The following is a 10,927-nucleotide window of genomic DNA, read 5'->3' on the forward strand; positions in this document are numbered from 1 at the left end:
TGATGTGTGGTTTTGGAATTCCAACTCGCACGGCAGTTGCCTACTTGTGGAACTCCTTTCTTGTTGTTTTCGTGAGGACAGGGTTTGCTAGAGCGACATTCAGTTCTGCAGTGACTTTTGCAATTTCCGCCATCTTATTTTCGGTCACATTCGAATTCAATGAACGTCTGTCACGATGACTCGACATACACAACTGGCAATTAAAATTGCTACACCACGAAGATGACGTGCTACAGAAGCAAAATTTAACCGACAGCAAGAAGATGCTGTGATGTGCAAATGATTAGCTTTTCAGAGCATTCACACAAGGTTGGCGCCGGTGGCGACACCTACAACGAGCTGACATGAGGAAAGTTTCCAACCGATTTCTCATACACAAACAGCAGTTGACCGGCGTTGCCTGGAGAAACGTTATTGTGATGCCTCGTTTAAGGAGGAGAAATGCGTACCATCACGTTTCCGACATTGATAAAGATCGGATTGTAGCCTATCGCGATTGCGGTTTATCGTATCGCGACATTGCTGCTCGCGTTGGTCGAGATCCAATGACTGTTAGTAGAATATGGAATCGGTGGCTTCAGAAGGGTAATACGGAAAACCGTGCTGGATCCCAACGGCCTCGTATCACTAGCAGCCGAGATGACAGGCATCTTATCCGCATGGCTGTAACGGATCGTGCAGCCACGTCTCGATCCCGGAGTGAACAGATTGGGACGTTTGCAAGACAACAACCATCTGCACGAACAGTTCGATGACGTTTGCAGCAGCATGGACTATCAGCTCGGAGAACATGGCTGCGGTTACTCTTGACGCTGCATCACAGACAGGAGCGTCTGCGATGGTGTACTCAACGACGAACCTGGGTGCACGAATGGCAAAACGCCATTTTTTTCGGATGAATCCAGATTCTGTTTACAGCATCATGATGGTCGCATCCGTGTTTGGCGACATCGCGGTGAACGCAAGTTGGAAGAGCGTATTCGTCATCGCCATACTGGCGTATCACCCGGCGTGATGGTATGGGATGCCATTGGCTACACGTCTCGGTCACCTCTTGTTCGCATTGACGGCACTTTCAACAGTGGACGTTACATTTCAGATGTGTTACGACCCGTGGCTCTACCCTTCATTCGATCCCTGCGAAACCCTACATTTCAGCAGGATAATGCACGACCGCATGTTGCAGGTCATGTACGGGCCTTTCTGGATGTAGAAAATGTTCGACTGCCGCCCTGAGATGCACAGTCTCCAGATCTCTCACCAATTGAAAACGTCTGATCAATGGTGGCCGAGCACCTGGCTCGTCACTATATGCCAGTCACTACTCTCGGTGAACTGTGGTACCGTGTTGAAGTTGCATGGGCAGCCAGCTGTACATGTACACTCCATCCAAGCTCTGTTTGACTCAATGCCCAGGCGTATCAAGGCCGTTATTACGGCCAGAGGTGGTTGTTGTGGGTACTTATTTCTCAGGATCTATGCACCCAAACTGCGTGAAAATGTAATCAATAGTCAGTTCTAGTATAATATATTTGTCGCATGAATACCCGTTTATCATCTGCATTTCTTCTTGGTGTAGCAATTTTAATGACCAGTAGTGTACTTTCGCCCACGTTGTGACTTATCGGATGATGTTCTTCCGCTTTCCCTGTATGTTGTGTGAATATTCGATACTATGCGTCTTGAAACACAGAACACTTCGGCTCCTTTTCTTACGGAAGCACCTATCATCCGAGCACCAACAGTTTGCCCACGTTCGAATTCATTTAGCTCCGACATAATGTAGTCACACCCGCACAGAACACTGCTCCGACCACGGCTGATTCGTGCAACGTAGAGAAGCCACTGTATATCCGTCGTCCGAAGTCAACCACAACACTGCACATCCAGGTTTGGCTAGCATCTTCATGTATGTTCAAGCATGCACTTCTGCCGGCGTCTCCATATTTTTGTCCAGCTCCTGTATGTTTCGGTCATAGAGAGGTACCCTCTCTACCGAGGTTGACGAACAGACAGAACATGCAGAGCGATTCAAATATACAAAGCAGATTTCAATTGTTTATTACAGACGAACTATGAAAGATTGAAACATATTGCTCATGTCACTGCATAGAGAAAGGTTCGAAGTTTTCTGTTCGCAGACACACTATTGCACTCACTTAACATGAGCACCATGCGTTATAATGTATTTGTGCCTTCCCTTCACGTGTTTAAGCCAATCTATGCGATCAGGAATGCTCAGTAGCAGCCCGGCTAAATGTACATTTAACAATTAAACATCAGCAAAGAGCATTAGTGGTGAAATCATAGGAGGCAGTGTTGTGCAACCTTAGGGACAAGATCCGACTATTTGGGAGTAGGATCTTACAAGCTCAGACAGTGTTCCGAGACAAACTTCCGTCACAATGTCAGCAAACGTGACGTCAGATCCGCCTAGCAACAGCGATCTGAACGCCCATTGGCATATACAGGGCTATTATAAATGATAGAAGCGATTTCATAAATTCAATGTAGCTCCATTCATTGACATATGGTCACGACACACTACAGATACGTAGAAAAACTCATCAAGTTTTGTTCGGTTGAAGCCGCACTTCAGGTTTCTGCCGCCAGAGCGCTCGAGAGCGCAGTGAGACAAAATGGCGACAGGAGCCGAGAAAGCGTATGTCGTGCTTGAAATGCAGTCACATCAATCAGTCATAGCAGTGCAACGACACTTCAGGACGAAGTTCAACAAAGATCCACCAACTGCTAACTCCATTCGGCGATGGTATGCGCAGTTTAAAGCTTCTGGATGCCTCTGTAAGGGGAAATCAACGGGTCGGCCTGCAGTGAGCGAAGAAACGGTGGAACGCGTGCGGGCAAGTTTCACGCGTAGCCCGCGAAAAATTGGCTCATGCCACAACTGGAGACCGACAGCGCCGACTTCATCTTTCAACAGGATGGTGCTCCACCGCACTTCCATCATGATGTTCGGCATTTCTTAAACAGGAGATTGGAAAACCGATGGATCGGTCGTGGTGGAGATCATGATCAGCAATTCATGTCATGGCCTCCACGCTCTCCCGACTTAACGCCATGCGATTTCTTTCTGTGGGGTTATGTAAAAGATTCAGTGTTTAAACCTCCTCTACCAAGAAACGTGCCAGAACTGCGAGCTCGCATCAATGATGCTTTCGAGTGGGAGGAACTTGATTATCGGCTTGATGTCTGCCGAATCACTAAAGGGGCACATATCGAACATTTGTGAATGCCTAAAAAATTTTTTTGAGTTTTTGTATGTGTGTGCAAAGCATTTTGAAAATATCTCAAATAATAAAGTTATTGTAGAGCTGTGAAATCGCTCCAATCATTTGTAATAACCCTGTATATATATATATATATATATATATATATATATATATATATATATATATATATATATATGTGTGTGTGTGTGTGTGTGTGTGTGTGTTTGTAGGAAACGAGAGAAGTGTCCCTGTTGGCTGAGGGAGAAAGGCGGGGTCTCCCTTGTCCTTCGGGAAGACAGGGCGAGTCAGTCACGAGGAGCCACACAAAACGCACGGTCGAGTAACCGGGGCGGCTCTAAAAGAACGGTCAGGAGTGCATATTTCAGATGTTAAGCAAGATATAATGTGGAGTTATTAGTTATAAGTACGCCACGTGTCGTGGGTAGTGTCTATCATTATGTAAAGTCAGAAAACTGTGTTAATGTGTGTAAAGGGTTCAATATAACGGCCGCCATATTGCAAATACTGATCCTGTATTAAAACAAGTGTAGTTCAAACGTTGTTGACAATTAACAACTGGTATCCCTAAACACTCCACTTCAGTAGGATCACCACCTACATAGAACCTGGCGACTGAGCGCTACTACTGTGCTACGAGGGGCTTACCGAAGCAGCAAGACAGCAGGTTAGTGATACCGCCCAGAGAAGTACTTTCTTCTCACTACAATGCCACTGAGGGTGTTGTAGCGTTGCTCGAGAAACATCGAAACAGTAGTCCATTTCATTCCATACACGAATCAACAGGTCCCTGTTTATTAACCGACAGCTTCAACAATTCGATTTCTCAGTTCTTGAAGAGTTGCTGCCATAGGTGGGACCACGACCCCACAGGAAATGATCGCAAGGTGTGAGGTCTGATGGCCTGGGAGGCCAAAAGCAATGAACAAGCTCTTGTTATCGACCTCTTCCAGTCCACTGTTGTGGGATGATGATGTTAAGACCACGTCGCACCTCAAGGTGAAATCATTGGAATCTTTGTGGAGTTGAAGAAACAACCAGTTTTGCAGCCTATCCAGGTATGACATCCCTGTAACAGTTTACTCCTACAGAAATGAAGGACCATAAACTTTGTGAACAGAAACGACTCAAAGCACATTCAGTTTCGGTGAGTCTCTTTCATGTTTTACGACGACGCCGGGATTCTGTGACCTCGGAATTCTTACACTGTGACGGTTTTCTTCACCCGATAGATGACACGTCGATTCTTCGGAAAAGTTGAGTCGTTTGTAAAATGTGTCCCCTGCCATATCCTGGAGAAATGAAATGCAAAATTCGCACCTTCTGTTACGGTCAGTGGGACGCAACTGCTGCAGTAACTGCAACTTGTAAGACCTCATATGCAGGGCGTCGTTTCACGACATGCCACATCGTTGTTTGAGGAAACTGGAGCTCCTGACCTGCCCGTCTTGTGGACTTACGGGGGCTCCGTGTGAACTCATCTCCAATACGGTTGACATTTTCATTTTTGGAAATTTGTGGTAAGTTCCTATGGGACCAAACTCCTGAGGTTATCGGTCCCTAGGCTTACACACTACTTAAACTACCTTAACGCTATGGACCACACTCACACCCATACTGGAAGGAGAACTGGAACCTCCGACGGGGGAAGACGCGTGAACCGTGACAAGCCGCCATAGACCGGGCGGGGACTGCGCAGCTACCCCGCACGGCGACGTTTTCATCAGATGGGTGTGGTCGAACAGTGCTCCTCCGTTTGTACATGCAACCTACTTCCAAGAATTTTGTATGCCAGTCATAAATCTCTTGTGCAGACGTGGCTTCTTGCTGAATCGGCAGGGGATTACACATTTCACTTGAATAATGGATTGACTTCCTGCAAATTCCGACAGGCAGAATGACTTCCCTTGTGCTGTAGTCGGCATGTTGCTACAAACAAACAACAACGAAGCTGTGTCAACGGTATGAACTTTCCTTTATCCAGTGAAATGCGCAATGTTTTTTTCTATCTTTTATAGTTGGTCTGTAATGAACAATTGAAATCTGTTGTTTCTTTTTTATCAACCATTATAATGTGCAGCTATTACCTCTCTGCTTGAAATCTGTTCATTCTTTTTTATCGATCGCTGTAATGTGCAGCTATTAACTCTCTGCTTGGTAACCACTCAGCTAGTCTTTAAATCAGCGGCCAACGACCTCTTTGTAGCACTTTCGCACTGGAAAAACATTTCGTTGTTTGGTGCGTTTCCTTGCAAAGCGTTTTATGGTGGCGATAACGTGGAAACTTTACAACCTATTGGCGGCTAACCTACGTCTACATCTACGTCTACACCTTGCAAACGACTCTGAAGAGTGTGGCAGAGGACACATTTCACAGTGTCACATGCTTGCGTTTATGTGCATTACACTCGTGTACGGAGCGCAGGCTGGTACACTGGTTAAACGCTTCTGCGCTCGCATTAATTTGTCTGATCATCTCCACGACGTCCTTATCGGAAATGGAAACGATCGTATGCCGTCAGTGCCCGGGAGTTCCCAGACGGGAAGTTCGGCCGCCAAGTGCAGGTCTTATTGAGTGTGACGCCACATTGGGCGACCTGCGCGTCGACAGTGAGGATCAAGGACAGCACAACACCCTGACCCCGAGGGGCGAAAATCTCCCTCCCCAGCCGGGAATCGAACCCAACCCCCGGTGCGTAGCAATCCAACGCGCTGACCATTCAGCTAATGGGGCAACACGTAGAAGGAACTACATCTCTAGATAACCCGTGTAATAACAATTCTTGAGACTTTTTAATCAGCCTATCACTAGGTAGCTGACGTCTGTATTCAGGTGTCTGCCAGTCAGGTGTCACAGCAACGCTTTGGAATCGGACAAACAATCCTGTGTCCAATCGTGCTGCCATTCTAATAAGGACAATTCCAAAGACTTTGTGCGTGCACAATTGGTGGTTTATGGACTTGCTATCTTCTCTGCAAGACTCTTCGATGGTGATTGTGCACCTGCACAGTCGCAGCAGATGGCTGCTGGCCATCTCTACAAGGACTACAGTGGGTCTGCATCTTTGCTGACTCACCAATACCATTATTTCTAAAAGGACTACAGTGGGTCTACACCTTTGATGACTCACCATTACCATTATTTCTACAAGGACTGCAGTGGGTCTGCAGCTCTGGTGGCCCACCAATACCATAATCTCTACCAGGACTACAGTGGGTCTGCTCTGTGATGACCTACCTACCAATCTTCTTCAAAACTTCGAATGACTCTGCTGTGGGTTTACTCTGTTGTGGCCCATTACCTGTCAGCATGTCAAGAGTCAGCACTGTCTTTCCGTTGGAAGGACAACACTACTTCTTCAAGACTGCATGGAAATCCACTACTTCTGTGTGCAATTTCTTTTACTAATGAGACTTTGTGAAAAAAAAACCGTAATTACTATTATGGTAAATGATTAGGACTATCTTTATGGACTGTGAGAAAATTTTAGCTTTTGACCAACATTGTATCAATAAGTGTGTGCATTTGATATCTTTGTTATTGTAATTATGAAAAAATTTTTCAAATCATTATTGGCCACTGCCCAAAACAATTTGTAAAATTGTGGGGAGCATGGGGGCTATGTAAGTAGACTGTATAGGTTTTTTAATTGGTAACGCCACATAGCGCTCTGTATGAAAATCACTGGCTGTGCTGTGTGCAGTCTGTGGATAGTTTGCATTGTTGTCTGCCATTGTAGTGTTGGGCAGCTGGATGTGAACAGCGCGGAGCGCTGTGCAGTTGGAGATGAGCCGCCAGCAGTGGTGGATGTGGGGAGAGAGATGGCGGAGTTTTGAAATTTGTAATACTGGATGGCATGAACTGCTATATATATTATGATTATTAAGGTAAATACATTGTTTGTTCTCTATTAAAATCTTTCATCTGCTAACTATGCCTATCAGTAGTTAGTGCCTTCAGTAGTTTGAATCTTTTATTTAGCTGGCAGTAGTGGCGCTCGCTGTATTGCAGTAGTTCGAGTAACGAAGATTTTTGGTGAGGTAAGTGATTTGTGAAAGGTATAGGTTAATGTTAGTCAGGGCCATTCTTTTGTAGGGATTTTTGAAAGTCAGATTGCGTTGCGCTAAAAATATTGTGTGTCAGTTTAAGAACAGTCGTATATAATTGTTCTAAGGGGACGTTTCAACTGACTACTAGTTCCCATTATCCCGTCAATGACTCGAAGTCTGCACGCAGCTTTACCTCTACGACATCCGCACTTCATATCTCCACAAACTGCTACACCCATGTATTTCTATGAGTTGACTGATTTCAGATTTGACACATCCGTATTTTTGGTCATAGGATTTTACGTTTCAGCGATTTGCCAAGTGTCTAATTTTATGTTTTTAAACACTTAAAGAAATTTGTCGAAGTTTGTACCATATAGAAGTCTTATCAAGATGTGACTGAGTTGTTGTGGAGCTCTTTTCAGACAGTGTCCACCTCCGTAGCTGAGTGGTGAGAGCGGCAGAATGCCATGCGGGGGAGTGGCCCGGGTTCGATTCACAGCCGCGTCGGAGATTTTATCCGCTCCGGACTGAGCGCTGTATTTCCCTCTTCATCTCGTCATCACTTCATCCTCATCGACATGCAAGCCGTCGCAGTGGTGTCAGCAAAAAAACTAGCACCAGGTGACCTGTCCACCCGACGGCAGCCCCTAGCCACACGCACATTCCATTTCATTATACATAATAGCATCATCTAAAAAAATCTGATGTTAGTATTGATTTTTTCTGCCAGAATATTAATAATCAACGTGAACAAGAAGGTCCCGAAAACAGTCTCTAAGGTCCCGATAACAGTCTCTCGGTGATGACCAGCTGAACGGTTCTTGTTTGGGATAGGGAGCACACTAGTGTGTTCGCTAGTGCCAGTTCTCTTGTAGACGTCATACTGATGCAGTTAAAACTAAGTCAGGAACATGAGTAAACTAGAGGAATATAATACTATTAATTATAATAGTGCCCAAAACTGAAAAATATTTCGCATTTGGAGGGTTAAATTTGGCATGTTCAGAGAAGCGGAACGTAAAAGCGTTAACTAGAGGGAGATACGGTTCATACAACAATTTAGGTGCTCACGAACCTGATCTCGTAATCGCTACAAGCTAGCAGGTTCTTGCTAGAGGGTCATCGCTCCTGGAAAATTTGCAGAACTCTTGATATCGGAATGTCAGGTGTGAAGAATATCAGCTTTCGTAGTTCATGGATCATTGTCATCAACGCCACTGCCGCAAAGTTTTACACTCAGAAAATGCAGGTACATTACAATCACCGGAAGTCGACATGGGAGCAGTAAGACGGCAGTATGTGGACGAGATGCTACCGAGACTTACTTGCTTGTGTGGTACTCCGAACAACTTACCCAGTGTCTCTTGGTGGTTGCTTGGGCCATACGTAGTCCTTCATGTAGGTTGACATGAAGGCGTCCATGATGAAATATACCTGCAACAAAGTCAGGTTCCATCTGTACGTCACGCTTACACAAAGTGCGTAGCACAATCACTTTCTCAATAAAACAAAATTTTCGTGTAATTTTTCTTTGCATCTTCCGTTAGTTCCATGTTACATGGTTCGCTTTGCACGATATTGCATAATGAAACAAAATACATCAGTTTACAGAATGTTAAATTAACTGGAATTTAAACATAGCCGAATGCTGGCCTTTTACAAATGGGGTAGCATAATAGGAAACAATATTTAATGTAATATTTTTTCACAAGTATGCATGTAGCACTTTCACGTTAAATAAGATACAAATTTCTAAAAAAAAGAAATTGTTCTGTGAAATAGATAAGGGTGCTCACAAGGAATTTTTCAGATTTATTTATCTTCACTGTCTGTCAGGCTTTTAATATCATTGGATTAGTGATAAAAATTGAGGAAGCAGCGATATTAACTCTTTTCTGAGCTGAAATCAATTTTAATGAAAACTAATGATGGTCGTGTTTTCTTCTAATATTGTAACTATGGATATCATTATTTGTGCTGAATTCTAATGGCTTATAGTCAGTTCCGTAACAAAGTCTACGCCGTTATTTGTACGAAATAAAAGACACTATTATAAATATGTTTACACGAAAATACATGTTAATACTAATTGCACAGTTACCTAATAGTTAATCCAATCGCCTCCATTATCGGTTATATCTTGGCACCTTAGCCCTCTCTCTAATAAATCATCCACGTTTCCAACCTCTAAATATCGTCTGATCCACTTCGCAAAGAATGTCTTTCACTTTCTAAGAATTTTAGCAGCAGCTCCATATGAAAGCTTTGGTCTCTTTGGATGATTTACAAGGAACACTGCCTCGTGACGCTTCAGATATTTTGCACTCATTTTAAACTGTAACCGGCAAAACAAAGCATTCGACTCTCACACTATTTATCTATACACTGTGCACAAGAGCATTGATTATAGATTCGAGACCCCTACCACAGATGACGCTGCGAATGTTACATTTAAAATTATGGCGTACACTTTCCTGTGGAAGTGACTGTATTCGAGACAAATTTAATGAAATAAAATATGAACGACTCAATTAAGTTGTCTTTAACAACTTATTTTTAATTTAAATTTCATCACTATGTACACCCAATACCGTCTACGATTCTGCTTTTCCCAATAATTCTTGCCCTTGTGTAATATTTATCACTAGTGTTATACTCCTTGATGTATGGAACTGAATATGCTGCGTTTTGATAAAAAAGGTTGAGAATATTTTTAGCAAACGAATCAATAATCTTTCTACAACATTAATTAAACAGATTTTGACTCAATAGTAATACTGACAGTTAATGTAGGCTCATCTAAACTCAAGATATTTAGTCGTTGAGTGATGAGTCGCCGTACATATTTTCCACAAAAAGCCAGTGAACAACCACGAAGAGTAAGAGATTTGTGGTAGCATATTCCTGAGGTAAAAGAGCCTCCCATTCGGATCTCCGAGTGGGAATTACGCCTCAGTAGCTACCATAATAAATGAGGACGTTACGTAGTGTGCGCGTGGAATATTAGAACACAAATGCAGTGTGGCGTACTAGAAAATCTAAAAGTAAAAACGAAAAGGATGCAGGTAGGTATTTTAGGAATCAGTGAATGCGACGGAGAGAAGAGGAGGAGTTTGTGGTGGGGATCAAAGGAAACTGGTTACAGACAAAGGGTTGACTGCGCTAGAGTCAAAAAGAACGTTGATGGTGAAACTGAATGGGTTTCGTAAACACACAGGTATGCACGTCAACAACAGATGTAGGCGATGGTGACGTTAAAGCAGTACGAGATAAAATTAATGAAAAAATGTCAGAGGGCATGAGAATAATCATAATGGGAGACTGGAGAGTGGAATGCAGTCGTTGGCGTTTACAGGGAAGAGAAAATAACGGGAGAGTTGGATCTCGTCAATCGAAGTAAGGGGGCAGAAACATTAATAGAACTCAGCGTTGGACACAATTGTTGCGAATACACTTTTCGCATAAATTTGGTAAAGACCGTTTGCGTAGAAGAAGCAAAGGGATATAACAATCTGTTTGACTATATTTTGGTAAAACAAAGATTTGGTAGTGAAGTTAATAACTCCAAGAGATACTCAGGTGCTAATGCTTATAGCGACCATAACCTAGTACAAGTTCGACAGAAA

General features: G+C 43.5%; 1 protein-coding gene across 1 annotated transcript in view; it reads right to left on the bottom strand.

The window, feature by feature from the left end:
• LOC126092682 (uncharacterized) overlaps positions 1 to 8,723 on the bottom strand; it is a 68,968-nt gene extending 60,245 nt beyond the window's left edge. Inside the window, exon 1 of the mRNA XM_049908404.1 lies at positions 8,656 to 8,723. Coding sequence (XP_049764361.1) covers positions 8,656 to 8,723 — 68 coding nt within the window. The remainder of the gene's footprint in view (positions 1 to 8,655) is intronic.
• Positions 8,724 to 10,927: the final 2,204 nt, after the last annotated feature.

This window comes from Schistocerca cancellata, chromosome 7 (assembly GCF_023864275.1).
Source record: "Schistocerca cancellata isolate TAMUIC-IGC-003103 chromosome 7, iqSchCanc2.1, whole genome shotgun sequence".
In the NCBI taxonomy this organism is placed as follows: Eukaryota; Metazoa; Arthropoda; class Insecta; order Orthoptera; family Acrididae; genus Schistocerca; species Schistocerca cancellata.